The sequence below is a fragment of the Gadus morhua genome, chromosome 17 (assembly GCF_902167405.1).
Source record: "Gadus morhua chromosome 17, gadMor3.0, whole genome shotgun sequence".
Classification (NCBI taxonomy): Eukaryota; Metazoa; Chordata; class Actinopteri; order Gadiformes; family Gadidae; genus Gadus; species Gadus morhua.
In genome coordinates, this window is record NC_044064.1 from 9,930,454 (window position 1) to 9,949,032 (window position 18,579).

Consider the following 18,579-nt stretch of genomic DNA (forward strand, 5'->3'; position numbering starts at 1 on the left):
CCACCAGAAAATGAGCGAGAAAAAAATAACAATTGGACAGTGAGGAGTCAACCAAACAGCTAGTGTCACAACTGATGTGCACGCCCACACACGCACACGGGAGTTCAGACACACAAGGATTACAATATAACCACACACACAGGGAGGAGTGCGAGGTATAAAGGTGTACACAAAAAACATAAGGGTCACATTTTTCCTCCCTTGTACAGAAATGACCCAATAAAAAGGTACAAATACTCAAGTTCCTTTGATCCCGCTTTCGATTAAAAAAAAAACCTGCCACAAGCAGTAAGGGCCAGCAGCAGAAACTTTTGATTCAATTTCAGCCTCACATTGTCTAGCGAATGGGTGCTGACCAACGTCCAACCATATATATTCAAACTTTTACAGAACTTAAGAGTCGTAGTACACAATAAACCCTGACCCTCCCGTCCGCTGCCTCAAAATATCCAGTATATAAATAATATATATATACATATATCTTGGATATATATTTAACCAGGATGTCTTGTGGGTGTGTGCACCAGAGAACTGTGAGGAGGCTTGTTACAAATAAAATATTTACTTGGAGTTGTATTTATTTCGTTTTTTGTTACTTTCCATGTTGGGACATTCAATATGTACGATAGCAGCAGCTCCAGGAAGAAGAGATGTTTAGGGGAGTCAGATCTCATTAAAAATCAAAACACACAAAGTCTTCATGCACGGGACAGGCACAGAGTGTCTTACGGAGTCGTCACCAACTGACGCCATGCACGTTAGAAACGTACAACATGAAGGACCAGGGCAGAACTCACAAGAGAAAAGGGAATCAAAAAGATCATGTCGAGAGAGAGGTTCACTTCCATTTTTGTTTTATTTGATAAATTGTATTTTGTGGAAAGAACAAAAACAAAAACAAAAGAAAAATTATGAAATTGCTTTTGAGAGCGGTTACCAAGACAACAGGTGACGGCGTGCGAGCTGCGTCACGGGCAAGGGCGCGCTTCCACTCCACCATGTATCTACAGATATATCAGAAACCCAGAGGGGACCCCCTCCCAACGCATCGACCTCGCCTGGCCAGCCTCCCTGCGCCCCACCTCCTCATCTCAGAGTGTGTGTATATGTGTGAGTGGGTCTGTATTGGTGTGTATGCGCTCAGTCCCGTAGGACCCCTCTCAGGCACAGTATAGGCTTCCTTTACCGTTTCATTATCTATTCATTTGTCATTTTGTAATTGATTTATTTCTTGTTCTGGCTACAGAGCTGCTGGAACCCTCCACCACCCCTCCCCCCCAAGCTGAGAATAGGAGGGAGGCCGAAGTGACATGTGACGTGGGAGACTCTTAAGGCGAAAGCCAGGACCCCTTATCCCACCCCTAACCGTTTCTTTTAGTGGACCCCTAACCGTTCCGCGCGTGCGCCCTCACACCTCCGCCCACGTACACGCCCCTATGCCGCCGCAGCCGATAGCGAAGAACAAGCACTTGAATTCCCTGTTTGGCACCAAACATCCCTCGCTCTGTTTTTATTAACCCATTCACCTCTGCCGCTCCTGTACTCCTCGCTCTCCGCCGCCACTAGTAACGCCCCTGTACTGTCTAGTCATCACTCGCTCTCAGATTCATCCGTCCATCCGTCTCTTAACCAAAACGAACAAAAGGAATTAAGACCCCTCCCTCGCTTTTATTCTTCTTGTGAAACAAACAGAAAAAAAATAACGGAAAAAATCGAAATGATAAACTCAAGTTTTTTTTTAGTCTTTTTTTTTTTTTAGCTTCCCCAAATTCAAGGCACAATGTCTATCAGTAAACCATAATCCGCCCCCACGACCAGACCCGCCTCCCCGTCCATCTCGTCCTGACTCCGCCCCCCTCTTTCTCCCCCCCCCCCCCGGGCGTGGCACCGCCGGCCCGACACAACACAGGCAGGGACCGTGAGTCCGCCCTTGTGCGTCTATGGCCGACCTCGCCGCCCCTCTCTCTCTCTCTCTCTCTCTCTCTCTCTCGTTCTAGCTCGCTCTTCGTTTCTTGACGTTAAACGCGCTTCGATAGACGCGTCGGTTTTGGCGGGAAAATACGTTCGATTTTTCACCGTCCAACCCCCTCCTTAGTCAAAACCAGTGATAAACAACAACGACAACGTAAATAATTGACACAACAAAAAAAGAGGACATTAGTTTAAAAAACTAAAAAACAAACAACATAGAGAGTCTCGTCCTGTTTCTTGTGTTTCCGTATTTCTTTAAAAATCAAGTCATTTCCACCAGCTCTGTTTTTTTTTTTGGTAAGCTAGTCATGTGTTTTTTTCTTAAAAATAAGCACTAAGTACTGATAGATAGGATAGCATACACCTTTAACGTGTTTTTTAAGTAGATGCGTTTGTCGTTTTTTTACGTTACGTTTTTCTCGCACACGTATGAATTCAGATATTTTTCGTCAGGTACTTGTTTTTCTCTCACTCTCTCGCTCTTCGGTTCAAGGTTAAAGTTAATGCAAGCAGGGACACAGATTGCCATGAGGTCTTGCTCTAGACGTGGATTCTTCCAGAAGGGCAGGGCCGCTCTATTTTTTTCTTTTTTAAATACACGTGGTTTGTGGTTATTATTTTTTTGTTGTTGGTGCCGTTTTCTTTACGAGACCCCGTTGACCAAGGCCTTGGTCTCGCTGGCGGTTGCCACGCCGTTGCTAGGGGAGCCCTTGGAGGGGGCACGCTCGTCTTTCTTGGTGCTTGTTCCGTTCTCCTGGAGGAAGAAGAGAAGATGCATCACTTCACCGGCCGCACAGCACCCGAGAAGCAATGTACAGCCTCCGGTGTGTTAATGACCACATAGAAACCTGGAACCCTTCCTCCAATGTGCGTTGGTCAAGATACGACTGGCTTTTTCTAAAGGGATAGTACATTTGTCCTTTCCTAGACGACTCCACTAACAGTTGATCTAAAGTTTCAATTTTGGACGGTTGCCGAGATTCGTTGGATACACGGGACTCGTGTATCCAACTCCTTGTACAAACTTGTTTCACCAAAAGGTAACTTTCAATTGGCGCTCTGTTCCTCATATGCTGAAGGTTGCCCACTAGTCTGCACCCGAATCCTTGGTATTAGTTTAGTTTCCAGCCAGCGTGTCCCAACACGTTGTGTTAATGTTTAAAAGCCATTGCACCATATTGTGTTACTTAACCCTTCAATAGAAAACAAAATCATTCAGTCATGAATATGGACCGATTTGCATGGACAAATAGACTTTGGAAATTAACGAAACCTTAGTAATCCAGCAATGAGGCGTTCAACTTTATGATGGAGATAATGAGGCTAAACTAGATGTCGGAGTCGTGTTGCTGACCACTCAAAGACTGATTCAGAGGGATGCGTCACAAATTATATATGGAGTTATGTTCTAATCCCCTGTATGGCCCAGACATCCAACAGCCCCTTGAAGACATGGTACCAGCGTCCTCCCTGAAGGTGTGTGCGTGGAGTTTGTGGAGGAGGCTGTGGCGGTGGGTACCTTGGGTTCAGGGGCAGTCTGGTTCTCCTTCTGGGGAACGTTCTGCCTGCTTTGGGACTCGGGGCGGGAGATGTAGTCTGCCACAGTCACTGGAGAGCCGCGGAGGAAATGCAACCAGAGTTAGCTCGGCCTAACTAGCACGTGATTGGTTGCAGGACAACCATAACTTTATTAACCCCACACAGGCAATGAGGGTGCCACAGCAGAAAGTACAGGACGGTGAAAAAAAATAAAATAATAATAATATTATTTAAAGATGCGGTAAACATTAACCGTATAATCTCCATTATTATTTATTTGGTGATAAACCAATGACATCAGTACCGGGCTTTGATGAATAATCAATTCTGATTGTAAACTACAGCATTCAGCGATCTGTTTTTTCAGTTGACTGCTATGGATGCCATTTTCATCTCTGGAATCAAACTGATTATCTATTTGAGCGGCAGCAATCTAATGCATGTGGCGTGTACCGCGAGGGCGGAGCCAATGCCCTCACCTTGCTGTCTGTCACGGCTGGCCGAGCCACCTTCGGGGCGGTTGCCACGGTTACGACGGCGGCGGCTTCTGTTGCGACGCTGGGGTCTCCCCTCCTCGTCTGTAAAAGGGTCAGGTTAAAGACTCAAACGTGGGTGTACTTGTGTACGCGTGTGTCGTTTTAAAGACAGACAGTCATGCGTTTGCATCACTGTCCGGGAAGAGTTAACGACACCCTTTGCTGCCGTCTAAAGGTCCTGATCTATCAAAGGCCATAATCAGTCCACAACCTTTACATCCCTGCTCTGGAGAACATTGTAGTAGTGATTTCGTTTCTACATGGAACAAAGCAAAAACGATTGTCTTATATTAGCAAATAATCAGGAACCCCGGTCTGAATGACGCAAAATGACGCATTTTGCGTTTCAGCTAAAAACAAGTGGTGCAACACCTTATCACCACGAGATTAATGCTGATATTAAGTTGAGAATTTTTTTTTCTTTCTTCTTAAAATAAAAATGAAAGAATAAATAAATGACGTTTAAAATGATCTTCCGTCCTGTGATTCTTCTGCTGTGACCCCCTGATGAACACTGCAGCCCTGTCCCCTTCCCCGGGGGGCGGGGGGGGGGGTTCCCTGCTCACCAAGTCCGTTATCGCTGGTGGCGGCCTGGCCGTCCGACTCCTCGGTGGCCGCGTCCATCACGCTGGGCTCCTGGTCGTTACGGCGACGGCGGTCGCGGCGGCGGCGGTCTCCGGCCCCGGCGCCATCGGCTGCTTCGGCCTGCTCGCCCTCGCCCTCCAGCAGGGAGTAGGGGTTGCTGTCCGGGTCCTTCAGCACTGGAGCACACACGTATACACACACGTCAAAACAACGCCATTTCAGCGGTGGATCCAGCTGTGGTTTGAATAACACAGCTGGTTCTTTACCGTATAGCACACACACACAAGGGTTTTTCTTCCTGGAATTACATGACAGATTCACAACAGCAGATGGCGCCAAACGACTGTAAAACGAGTGTTCCCCTTTGGACTGAAGCGAGTCCCTCGATACAACGTAAGGTTGAGTGTCACATTTAATTTAAAATCATGATGTATCAGATTAAGCCGCTCCAAGTTTGCAGGTGGGAGACTTTAAAGGCCAAAAAACACAACAACAGTGGTGTCCTTACTGATAGCATCAGGAATCACAATTGATCAGCATTGACTACAGATATGTCAAGGTCCATTAGCTAAGAGATGGTTTAATATAAAGGATTGTGAAAAATGTATTTGTAAATATTTGTATTGAAGCATAAAACAAGATAGTTGTTTTTTTTTAACAATGTTTGTATGATCACTATTTAGAAATACAATTATTTTCTTTATATGAACAAGATTTGGTCTTCAAATAGAATAACTTTTCAAGTCGTCTTGATCTAAGATTTGTATTTGAGCCACTGTATGACACATTAACGCCCTGAAGAGCGATGCTCCATGTTCTTATGTGGCACGTGTTAAGCAGGAGATCCTCGGACTTCCTTTAAGCGACACATGACAGGTGTGTGCCATCTGTTCCAAGGTCCAGGGTTTTATGGTGAGGAACACGGCGTTAACACAAGCCAAGTCCCCGGCAACCTTCCAGCACAGACTAGCTAGCATGAGGCTAACCGTCTAGACGGCAAGCCCCAGGCGACATGCCATCGATCGCTAGCTCCGTCAGCCTGTCCACCGCGATGATGAAGCACCTCCACCTCCAGTGGGTACCTGAGCTGATGGAGTTGGTGGGTCTGGCGCTGGGTCCTCCGCGGCCCCGGCCTGCGTTGGCCCCCCGGCCCCTCCCTCCACGCCGGGCGCCCCGGTCCTCGCCGCCCACGCCGCGGGGCCGCTGCTCGCGCTCCGCCACCTCCTCGGACTCGGACGCGTTGGACAGCTCGGAGTTGGTGCCTGGGAGGGGAGGACGGGGAGCGGGTTAGGACTCGATGGAAGGATGAAGGGAGGGTGGCAGGGGGAGGGAGAGGCAGAAGGGACACGTGTCCAAACTAAAGGGCTGATTATGGTCCCATGTACATGCAACGCAAGGGGGTGACGGACCCCTTACGTCCTTGCGGACCCTCCTTGTGGACCCTCCTTGCGTCCACCGCAAGGGCCTGACGTGCGCCTCCCGAAAATGTGTAACCTTCCACGTCTGTGTGGTCATTACGTTGCGTGAACCATAATCACCCCTTAAAAAAAAGTCTGTATTTTGCCTTGAAACCACTCTAAAAACACTAAAACAGCGGCTTTTTGTGGACTGGGTTAATTTCGCCTGAAATCACCCGACCAATTCGCAAATGCGAATGAGTCGATTCCCCCATTGGATAGCCTAACAACCAATCAGAGCAACGAAAAACTGATGGAAGTCGTATGAATAAACGCCGCCCCAAACGAGATAAAAGTTGTGATCGGACGACCCAGTCCGGATCAGCTGGAAACCTGACTGAACGCGAATATTCATCAGGAGCTGGCTGATTGGCCAGGCTTGGCGTACTGTGGCGACGGCCTCATAAAATATTCGTCGAGCCCCATAGAGCTCTGAAGTATAAGTCCCGCCTCCGAGGCTCCGGTTCCCTCCGTCAAATGTCGAACGGAAATAACACAGGGTTTGAATGATCGTACATAGCAAACGCTGTAGGTGGCGAGGAAGAAAAAGCTGCGTTACGTTTTGAACTACACACATTATAGACAGTCATTTGCCCGAGGGAGGCGGGACTTATTCTTCAGAGGTCTATCGTCACCCTACCGGACATGTGAACAGCAGCCACCCCCCCCCCCCCCCCCCCCCCCGCCGCCCTCACCATAGCCACCAGAGTACTGACTGTTGGAGGGGCGCCGTCCGCGGCCCCGCCCGCCGTACACGCGCGAGTTGTGCAGGGAGTTGCTGCTCTCGTCCGTCAGGTACCCCTTCTCCCGCTCACCCCCAGGGCCGCCGGCCCCCGGACCGCCGGGGCCCCCGGTGCCACCGGTGCGGCCCGAGGGGGCGCGGTAGCCCACGCCGATCTGCCGGAGCTGCTCGTCGATCTGGAGACGCTCCAGACGCAGCTGCTCCACTTCCTGTACAGACAGGAAGCAGGAGTAGAAGAAGTGAGTGGGAGGGTTGATCATATATAAATATATACTTTATGCCAAGTTTTGAAACAATCGTTTGGAAACGTAGATTTGTGATGTATATATATATTCCCGTTATATATATGCACGTTGGGGCAGGAGCGGTTGACAGTTGACCGGTTTAAATCCGCTGACAGCAGTCCTTACAGCGGGCTGAGAGGGTGGGTGAGGGGTCACCCAAGAATGCAACAGCTGCCTCCAACGACAACAGCTGACCTCTGAGAGGAGGAGGAGGAGGAGGGTGTGTGTGTGTGTGTGTGTGTGTGTGTGTGTGTGTGTGTGTGTGTGTGTGTGTGTGTGTGTGTGTGTGTGTGTGTGTGTGTGTGTGTGTGTGTGTGTGTGTGTGTGTGTGTGTGTGTGTGGTTATTTTTGGATGCCGGTGTCCAGATAGCTGGTAATCTTATTCCATGTGTGTCCCATCAACCGAGCCCCCACCCGTCCCAAGGAGGGGGGGGGAACACGACTATTTTTAAAGCATACAGGCTCAGAATGAAGCAGCCTCAGCAGCTTTCTACATGTGGCGCTGGGGGAGGGCAAGGGGTCAGGGGAACAGGTGACCGACATGATGTGAAACGCACACCAGAACACCCCCCCCCTCTCTCTCTCTCTCTCTCTCTCTCTCTCTCTCTCTCTCTCTCTCCTCTCTCTCTCTCTCTCTCTCTCCTCTCTCTCTCTCTCTCTCTCTCTCTCTCTCTCTCTCTCTCTCTCTCTCTCTCTCTCTCTCTCTCTCTCTCTCTCTCTCTCTCTCTCTCTCTCTCTCTCTCTCTCTCTCTCTCTCTCTCTCTCTCTCTCTCTCTCTCTCCCCTCCTCATCCCCTCTCGAAATAATGCACTGGTCTTAGACGCCATGCCGTCTACACAGAGGCCCGGGAGAGGCCGGGTGCTGCCCCCTGTGGGCGCGGAGGACAGGGGGGGGGGGGGGGGGGGGGTGACTGACCTGTAGGTACGCCACGTGGTACTCCAGCAGGGCCTGGGCGTTGCTGATGTTCTCTTTGGTCCCCACAAAGACGAACGGGACCATGCCCTGGGGAGGGGGGAGAGGGATGGAGGGAAGGGGGGAGAAAGGTAGAAAAAGGGGAGAAAAAGAGGAAGAACGAAGAAGGAGAGATAGAAGAGGGGGGGGGAAGAAAAAGCAGGAGTGATTATTATGAGTTTAAAACGGGAGCACTTTCACGACCACGATCAAAATCAACGTTTTACATTACCAAGCCCAAAATACTCGCATGTGGGCCATAGAGAGGCCCCGTATGTGCTCAATATAAATATGTTTCTGGTACTGTCATGCTGCTTTCTAATAACGGGAAGGGACACGCAATCCGTCAGGACACACACTGATTTAACTCTCAACATATGCTCAGGGAAAACATCCCAGCTGTAGCCGAACTGCAGCTAGCACAACCAAACACAAAATACTGTGTTTAATACTGCATTTCATTAAAATGCTTTAATGAAATGCAGCCTTTTAGTAAAACTTAAGATGACGGAGGGTGCGTCTGTCTTGGGAATGGGGGTTCAAGACCACACAGCAAGATCATTTTTCTTTTCTTTTTTAAATACACCATGAATGCATTGAAAGTTAGAATGTATACGATGTAGATCAACAAGTAACTGGCACGAAAAAAAGACAAGACTAGTGAAACAAATACAAAGCTATTCCAAAAATGCATTGAGAAGTGTGGCTGCGTTGAGTAGAAACATAAAATAAGCACATGGGTGTGGGTTTGTGTGGCGATAGGGGGGCGCCCTGTTCATTCACCTCATTGTTGCCGGCCTGGTGGTCTTTGCTGGACGCCTGCCTGCCTGCCTCCTCACGGGGAAGCTTCTTGTCGTTGTCGCCCTCGATGCGGACGCGGACCACGCCCGACTTGTCCACGATCTCCTGGATCACTTTGCCGCTCTTGCCGATGACTTTGCCTGTGGGGTTGAAGAGAGAGAGGGTTTTGAAATGGTAGGGACGGAACCAAGAGTCGGATAGACTGAAAGCTAGTCCGATACCGCTCTCTCCAATATAATGATCCTTTACTGGACTCTGGTACTTTAAACAGAAATGCCATCACGATATGCTGATGTGTTCAAATACCCACGAATCCAGCCATGGATCCATCTGTATCTCAGTACCAGAGGGGGAGCGGTCAGGAGCACGCGGACCACTCACCTACGAGGTTCCTGGGCACGTGGAAGTAGTCTTCCTTGAACTCCAGGTACACTCGAGCCTGTTTGACCGCCTCAGGGGTCTGAAACCAAACAACAACACGCCGCATCAGCACCACGTCATCGGCGTCCTCCGGCGTCATTGTCACGTTGCCACGGCGACCGCCCCACCTCTCCGTAGATGCGGAAGGTGCAGCTCTCCTCCTCCAGCTCGATGGCGGTGACGCCCGCCACCTTCCTGGCCTGCTGGATGTTGGCGCCGTGCGTGCCGATGGCGAGCCCCATCAGGTCCTCGCGCACGCGCACCTCCTCTTGGTAGGCCGAGGCCAGCTGCTTACTCGTCTGGCGGAGGGGATCAACGAGGTGATTGGGCGGTGGGGGAACGTGTTGCAGCAGCTGGGGCTTTTTTTAATTTAAACTACCTTTTTGTGATTATGTCTGTTTCCATTTACCCATAAACTCTATTGAAGAAAGATTTACATAACTAATAAAATGGATCCAAATTTGAAAAACATTTGACGGTAAATCTGTTGAACATAATTTCGCCTATTCTAAGTGCTTTATGTTCGAATGTGCATTATAACATGTGCCTTCTGTACAGTAAAGTTCTTATGACAAGGTGAATGTCAGCTTTGTAGTCCTCATCCTAACCCACAGCAAGGGTTTGGTGCTATTCCATGAAGGCACGTTTAACTTTTACAGAGTGTGTGTGTGAGTGGGAGTGTGTCTGTGTGTGTGTGTGTTGAGTCTACCTCAAGGTGTTTGGTAGCCTCCTCGTTGCGGGACATTAGCATTAGCTTGGTGCGGATGCTGCGGAAGTGCATTTCGCTGAGGAGCGCGGCGCGCTTCACTGTGGTTTCGTTCGTCGACTGCAAGAAGAGAGGGTAAGGAGATAAACATAATGGGGTCACGCTTAATGCACCCATGACCGTAAAAGGTCATATTGACGTTTTTCTTCACTTGTTATACATAGTAGCAAATCTCAATTTGTATGGAAATATGTCATTCAATCCACCTAAAAGTCCTTGCCGATAATATTATTCTAATAATACTTAATAATAGGGTTGGTGTTTATAATGGGACAGGTGGCGAGCAGGGGTACTGACCAACACGATGAGTTCATGTGTCTGGGCGCTGTAGAAGATGCAGTTGGCTCCAATGGCTTTCCTGAAGTCTTTGTGGATGTTGTCGTTAGCACAGCTGTTGATGGGAAAGAAAGGAGGGAGGGAAGGGGGGGAGAACGTGTGAGCAGAGTCAGGTGTGTGTGTGTGAGAGGTGATCCAACAACACCTCTCTGATGTGTTGCCGATCAAGGGCAACACATTTCAACTGTTGGATCATTCAAGAGAATAATAAACTTTGCAATTCAATGTGGCGGCGTCGACGTTTGATGAATTGTGTTCATTAAAAAAATATTACGATTAACTTAATTAAAGAGGCAAGATCTGCACTGAACAAAGGGGTTGAGTGCATCACCGGACCCGTTTCACAGAGGCGTCTTTGTAGCACAGACGGTGTCGTCTACTTTATTGTACCAGGGCACAGGACGCAGACTAACCAGGACCGTCCTAAGCACAAAAAACTTCCACCGGCACCCTTGTGAAGGTGAGTCTACTTCCTGTGCCCTGGCCAAGACGAAGGTCACAGACCCGTACGTAGTGCTTTAAGCGTCACGTGCGTTTACGCCTCTTTTGAAGAGCAGAGTATGCAGGGCAGTGTCGGGGGGCTCTGCTCACATGTCCCGCAGGTCTTCGGGGATGGCGATGGGGACCTTGTGGAAGGAGGATCGGGTGGAGGGGCTGTTGGGGTTGAGCGGCCGGATGCGCTCCGCTGTGACGATCTCGTTGTAGGTGGCGTCGCACGCGGCGTACTCGATCACGTAGAACTGAGGACGACAAACACGCAGGTCAGACGGGGGGGGCGCCTTGTGGCGCACCGACAGGTTTGCGTCATCTTTGATAGGTGTGCGACTTCTCATTCCCTCCCTTCAACCGACTTTCCTGTGCATGCTCCCCGTTCTGGCCGTCGAGAAAAAAATAAAAGGCTCGTAATCGCATATATATTTACAGTATTTACAATAGAAACACAGAAATAGCCACATGGCGTCACTTTGAGCAAATTCAGCATCAGGTCCACCGTGTCTAAGACAGACCGTTACTCTGGTCAAAGGTCAGGATAAAAGTGAAATGGAAGATAAACTGCAGCAGAAATATTGCCAAGCCTGGATTATCTCAGTTTATTTTGAACCGGACTGAAATCCAAGAGGGTAATGGCAGCCACGTGATTTTTTACATACAGCTCCAGAGTTTTCCAAAGTCCATAGAGACGATCCTATGTATTAAAATACTGGGCCGTGGACCTCTAACGGCAAGAGGCACATTACAGCGATGGTCAACAATAGAAACAGTTCAAATAATTGATCAAAGATGCAATACTGTTCTTCCATGTGGCTGACTAACACTGAAATAGGAACAGAAACGGAACAGAAATAGGAAAATGGGGTTCAAATAGAGAGCGAGAAGAGAGCGGGGGTTTGGTTGAGAGCCAACAACCCACACTAAGGCATTCCTGGTCTTATCACACTGTCCGGGACACTAGCAGTGCCAGCTCACGACTCCTCATTGTGTGATTGTAACGTCTCCATCTCACTGACCCACCGCAACACCTCACACACTGCCCTGGATTCCACCAGTTCCAAATGGGTAATTTAGCAGGAGCTCTAATCCAAAGTGAGTGACAGTGGATTCAGGTACAGGTCATTGGGTCCGAGTGACTCCGCCACACGGCCCCACTACACTATACTGCTTTGTAAAAGCAAGGACCTTGAAAACCGTTGTGATGCTGCCGTTGCAGAACAGCAAGGCACTCAATGTATTAGAAATGTCCCAGGAGCCAGGGCTGACGGGGGAGGAAGTGCATGGACCTCGCTGGAGAGGAGAAGTCATCTTGCTCTGGTAATTATTTAGCCAGACTTCATAACGGTGGCAGCATGTCCTTAAAGCCTTTGATTAACGGACGTATACTTCATTGCGCGGCATACATAACGCATTTGTTTGTTAGTTTGTTTTGTTTTACCTTTGTCTTCTCTAATGGCTGACCATCAACTGGTAGGCGATCAGAAGTATCGACCTAGCAAGGTGCCACACAACAAAAGGGATTCTTTTACGGTTCGAGGGACCAGTCATGTTTTAAATGCCAAAGGGGACAGACAAATCAAACCAACAAACAAACAAGGCAGAGAACAAGCAGCGTCCCGAGCAAACTAGACGCATCTCATCAGCACACACTTGTTCCCGTCAGTGACCGCAAGACCAACGTCCTGACCCCCTGACCCACACCACCTGCCGGGAGCCCCCGCGCCCACCGGCCGCCTGGTCCCGCCGCCGCCCGACTCACCTCTCCCTTCATCATCCGCACCCGGGCCAGCCACCAGCCGCATGGCTCCTGCTCGTTGGCCCTGGAGTACACCTGCAGAACAGGACGGGAGGGACAGACCCCAGCGCCACATTAGATCCAACATGGAGCGGAGGGTTCGATCCCAGTGGCCGACCACTTTGAGCGGGGCGCCCTAAACCCCGACCTCCTTATTGACATGTGTGTGAATTTGCTGGAAGTCAGCAAAATGGCTTAATTTATGCTCATTGTAAGTTTTTAAATGTTTCCCGTCTTTTAACCATCTTTAAGTTGCAAGTGAATGCGTGTCACGGATTTAAAAATGGATTAGGATCCTCCGTTTATCCTTTTAAATAAATATTTCCCTGACATTTAGAACAATTCATTGTAATTTATCACATTTTTTGTTGCGAAACCCCATCGCCTGTCAAGTAGTTCGCTACCACTAATTAAAAAAAGATAGCATAATCATTCTGATCTACCCTGCACATTCTTGGTTAAATTCCAAACGCTTCTAGGCATTAGTCCAATTTTGATAGTATGTTTTGGCTGCTCTGCGTGCTGCTTTTCATAAATGTTTCAGACGCTTCATTCATTATATGGAAATATCAGGTTATGTATGACTCTTTTTTTAACCCTTCCCTGTAATATTTCAAACGCCAACTTGGACTTTGACGTTAACATCCTAATTTAAACGGCTGTCCATTAGAAGATGCCTCCAACACAACATACAGGAAATGGACAGCCCCAAGAACAGCGGCCATCTTGTAGTCAACCACGACCGTTGACGACCAGCGACTAGCCCACCAAGGGGGCCGCTTCACGCTTTCCCCCTGCACGTCGACCAAGGTTATAGAAAATGGCCGTCGCTTATCAGATCGGCTTATTCTGTCCCGCCATTACACGCCGACGGCAGGTCATTACCATGATAACAATCTCTAACCCTGTCGTCAATCCTGGAGCTGAAGGCTTGGTGTAAAACTTGAACTGATACAGGATGCTCCTAGCTTCAGGAGGGGGGTGTTCTGGGACTAGTGGCTACAGCTGTTCTAGGGGTTTGTCCCGGCGGGGGTGTGGGGGTGTGTTGGGCTCACCTCCACCTCCTCTCCCTCGCCGATGTCCTTGTTGAAGTCGGCCGGAGGGGGGAGCCGCACGTCGCTGAAGGGCAGCTGCCTCTCTGGTTGCCAGCTTTGGGTTGTTTGAGGGAAAGAGGGGAGGGGGAACGAAAGAGAAAGCAACTGTCAGTCTAACCGCCCACCGGCTGTAAGGACGACAGAAACCTGCCGAGCTAAACAGCCTTTCAACTGTGCTGTCCGTGGAGGTTGTTGTTTTTGCTAAGACAGTGGGTGTCTATTCTGCCTTGCCAAATGTTGGGCAGAACCGTCAGTACACACGTACACACACACACACACACACACACCCCAAAGTGCCCTTCATAAAATCTAAATGGTTCATTAACTTTGATGAGGTTTTAAAGAGGCCGAAGACAGAACGCAGAGGGACACCTTGGCCCCTGAAAACTATATTTTTTACACAAACACTCAAAACGGAAACAAATCAAGGAAGATACGATAAAAAACACGGCAAAGTGCTCGCAAGTTTTTCAATGAAAATATTATGTATACACTTCGAGAGTTCTGTTAAATAATATTATCCAGTGGATTGTTGGCATCTACACAAGAGTCTAGTTGGGATAGATAAGGTGTATTTGGTTTACGACAGTTGAACACCAGGAGCCCCACTCACAGTATCTGTGAGCTGGGGGGGAAGGGGGGGGTGGCACATGGGGCAGGAGATGAGGGAAGGAAACTAACACGCCTGTTACAGCGGAGGAGGGGTTGATCGGACCTACCTCCGATCCCACCGGACTGCATACCTTGAGGGACTATTTTTAGGAACAGTCTGCATTACACACTCCAGCCAACTAGATAAAAAGGGGTGTGTGTGTGTGTGTGTGTGTGTGTGTGTGTGTGTGTGTGTGTGTGTGTGTGTGTGTGTGTGTGTGTGTGTGTGTGTGTGTGTGTGTGTGTGTGTGTGTGTGTGTGTGTGGACAGCTGCACGTGGCCAATGGCCGAGTGTAGTTTAAAATGCCAGGTTCACAACTCCACCCCCTATCTCTCCGCTTACAGCACTGATCATTTTCCTTATTAACTCAAATTAATGGTCAGGACTATATTATTAAATGTTATACGTGTTTTAGTGAATAATAACTTACTTGTTTTCAAATACTATTGTTAGGGAGTCTTCGTGGACATCTTTGATGTAACCCTGAGGAAAAACAAAACAAAAAAGGAGGATAGGTTATTTTGTTTTGTTTTTTTAAAACACAGATTTAACAGGGAATGATGCAAGAGGGATATTGGGGGGGAAAGGGAGCAGTTAATTTTGACTGGATTTCAGTAATTGGGAAAGTATGTGTTCAAGTCACAGTGCCGGCTGGAAGCCAGTTCCCAAGATACAGAGCGAGACAGACGGAGAGACGAGAGACGGAGAAAGAGTGACACACAAACACACAGAGAAATGAACATAAAGAATAATCTTGGGCCCCGAGTAGAATTCCTAGTGTAAATCTAATCCCGTTTAGTTGGCTCTGACACCGGCATGTCAGGGAAAGTGACGAGGGGCGTTCGAGTTTCCTCCCCAGGCGGCCCTCCCAGGAATACCTCACACACATACAGAGTGGCTTCTGGAGGACTGGGTGGCGTTGTGGACCAGGGAGTGTGGGGGTCGGTGTGTGTGAGCACCATGGCGGAGCAGACATGCATGGTGTGGCCTATATGTAGCGATCGCATGACGCCGAGGAAACTCTCCCTAAACGTATGCGACAGCGAAACGTTAATAACCGGCCCTATGTGAAGCTATGTCGGTGGCCTCCATTCAACTCCCAGCTTCACCTTTAAAGTCATAAGGGTGGAGGCTGGGGTTTGCTATAGCTATCAGTAGGACACGGCCTTATATGGGTAGAGAGGGGGGGGCGAGGAGTGTGTCGCAAATCCTCAAGCTTGCGTAGTACGGAGGCGACGGTAGTGGTCGGCTAGGAGCCTCATGGTTCCAGTCATGGTCTGGCTAGTACCATGACACCTCAATGGGACCCCCCCCCCCTCCCACACACACACACGAAAAGTAAATCTTCTACACAAATTTGTGCCATGGTGGCTGCATGTCAGCCACTATTACTAAAACACACAAAATTAAGAAATGTGTGCGTTTGTGCAGGCGTCGCTCAGAAGACAGCTGCCTGTGGTGGCCAGCGTGTGCATGCTAGGTCAGGAAAGGCAAGCCGGTTTGCCTAGAGTGCTCCCCTGTCACAAGGAGCAGGGGGGGTCCTTCTTAGAGGTGTGACGCATGGGGTCGGGGGGTAGGTGGGAGGTGGCGGTGGTCACAGCCAGTCCTGGGCTATGACGTGCCCTGCCTCCATGTTTGGGCACGAGACCACGTGAAGTTTCTCTGTGATCCATTCATTCTGGAGGGTTCGAAGGCAGGGTGGCTAAGCTAGTTTAACTAGGCGAGGCGAGGCGAGCCGGGGCATGGTAGGCGATCTTTGGAGGCCCCAACAGCAAATATCCTTAAATAACAATGAATACAGCAAATAACATTAAAATGATGTCTCCCACAGCCGAACAGACCATTGGTTTATCGCGGTGTTCGGTGCACCTCCAAAAGGGGCTGTCCTATTAACAGAACTTGGGGATATATTGCAAGTCCTGCATTATTGAAATTTTAGAAACAAAAAAGGATTCTTGTGAGTCATAGGTGGTTGCGGGGGAAAACCCAGAATGAAAAAAATATTAAACATACAACACAAGACGAGTGTTAACCGACTTCAAGCATCGGAGCTGCCATCCCCTCCACCAAACATGGCTACCCTTAACAGTAAAACAAAAAGCAAAGGAGCTTGTAACTGGAGATAGTGAGCATCCATCTCCAGCATTATTTAAGTGAAGCATCTCTCAGACACATGTAATGGCGGTGAGAGCGGGGGATGGATGGATAGATAGAGAAAGATAATGGAGGCAGTGAATAGAAGAGTGGAAAAAGTTAATTCATGCCAGGGTCGAGCTGTCAGGCTGTAAAACATAACGACAGGTGAGGGGGGGGGGTAAATATAGTCACTGAGCCACCATGTGGGCCGGTGTAAGGACGGAGACCCACTGCTAGTCCCGCAAAAAGGACACTTACTAATATTGTACCATTATACTTGCGGAAAAAAAAAAAAAATCAGCATATTACTGGCTCATGCCATTAAATTCTAGGCACTGGCTGAGTTTATGCTGTACCACAAAAATGAAATCGTCCAAAATACCTCACGAAAATGGTAATGACGAATGTTTTGTTAATAAAAACAACACAACGTTTCGAATTGGATTTGTTATTAAAGTTCTGCTTGAAAGAAAAAAACAATTTTAATGACGACAGCGATGCCATGTGACTAGGCGTGAAACTTAAGGCAGCCTTTCCCATGAAGATTGACATGAACTGAAAGTGGACACACAGAAAGCAAAGCAGAACACTCACAACTAAACATTACATTTCAATGTAGACCATATCTTAAAATGTGTACATCGTGGTCGGCATTAGATAAAGCCTACAATTAAGTTTTTATGATCAACTATAAACACACATTACTGCTTTCAGTCGTAGCAATGTAGATCACAAATTGCACGACAATGCTAAAACACAGCCTCATAATAGGGCTAGTATTAGTCGTCATTTATTAAACTGAAATTAACTATTTTAGAAATATTGAGTCAGCCGTTTCAGTGCTACATAGTAATTGTTGTTTGGCGAGGTTAAATAACATGACAGTTGCTAAAAATGCATTTAGGCTGGGCCATGCACACACACTGATGACTGTGGTACCTAGCTCCCACAGCTAGCATGAGCTAACACAACCATCCACCCCACCATGGCCACAACACACCCGGACTCATCTCCATCCGTCCGGACCACTGCTCATATTCACCGAGTGGATGGCTAGAGAAGTCCCAATACATCAATAAAGTATAAAAAACATTCCAATTCGTGGTTGAAACTTTTTACTTTAAGCTTCCAACCACCTTTCCTGACGGCAGTTTACCTTGTAGAAGGCCCCGTTCGAGCCCCGCACCTCCACCGCCAGCCCGTCCATGCTCGCCGTCGGTAGCTCACCACGGCCGGGCAACTTGTCCGGAGACGCTCCGCCTCCCGGCGGTTCAGCCGGTACAACCCCCAGCCTGGCCGGCCCGTCGCCGCCGCCGCTCCCCGGCCGCTTGTGGATCTCCAGTGTGTCGGAGGGTGGAGGGAGAGGGGCTGAGGTGAAGGGGTCGGGGGAGATAGGTGGTGGTGATGGTGGTGTTGACTGATGGCACCGCAGACGCTATCTCCAGCGGCCGGTTCCGTGTGTAAAAATGTGGGGCTCACTGAGCAGGATGACACCGCACCGGCCGACGAGCCCTGACGTGCGTCAACGGAGCCCACGAAGCTAATGATGCTCAGACTACAGGCAGAGAATGCTAGCGAATGGGCAATTAGCTAGGCTAGGCTATTAACACCTCGGTGCCTCGGTGTCTTTGAATGGGGCGCTAGCTATCAAACAGGGGCTATATCTTACTGCGTGTGTTTTCAGTACGCGCCTGGGCGCAGTCGTTGTTGTATATCTCCTTTTTTCCGCGAGTCGTCACCGGGGATTCCTTCCTTTGTTTGTGGTGATGCAGTTGTGCAGCTAGGCTTCCTTCCAAAAAAAAACGCGTTGTTGGTGCACTGTAGCCCGGCACCTCCTTACTCCAACCACCCGTCCCCTCAAAAGCACGCTGATAGAGTGGATCGGCGAGGGACTGAATGACCTCAAAGAACCCACCCCTCAATTGCAAAAGACCCGCCCCAGCCACGATACCGGCTGCGGATAGGCTACAGATGTCGTCGATCTAGTCTAGCGTGTGTTGATTGGTTTTTTAATTAGAGGTT

The 18,579-nt window shown here is 48.9% G+C and overlaps 1 protein-coding gene across 5 annotated transcripts; it reads right to left on the reverse strand.

The window, feature by feature from the left end:
• Positions 1-837: 837 nt before the first annotated feature.
• fxr2 (FMR1 autosomal homolog 2) lies at positions 838-18,448 on the reverse strand. Of its 5 annotated transcripts, none has more exons than XM_030339151.1 (18): positions 17,714-18,448; positions 14,852-14,904; positions 13,731-13,824; positions 12,640-12,711; positions 12,319-12,372; positions 10,980-11,128; positions 10,350-10,443; positions 9,996-10,112; positions 9,415-9,585; positions 9,248-9,326; positions 8,849-9,006; positions 8,030-8,116; positions 6,805-7,039; positions 5,714-5,893; positions 4,613-4,807; positions 3,990-4,088; positions 3,491-3,579; positions 838-2,725 (listed from the first exon to the last, which is right to left on the reverse strand). In XM_030339151.1, the coding sequence occupies exons 1-18, from the start codon at positions 17,762-17,764 to the stop codon at positions 2,615-2,617; spliced, it is 2,088 nt and encodes a 695-aa protein (XP_030195011.1). In that variant the 5' UTR covers positions 17,765-18,448; the 3' UTR covers positions 838-2,614. The 5 variants fall into 5 exon arrangements, with proteins under 5 accessions (XP_030195011.1, XP_030195014.1, XP_030195013.1 ...); XM_030339154.1 differs by having other exon boundaries at positions 6,784-7,039; positions 17,714-17,990; XM_030339153.1 differs by lacking the exon at positions 3,990-4,088 and having other exon boundaries at positions 6,784-7,039.
• Between the last annotated feature and the right edge of the window lie 131 nt (positions 18,449-18,579).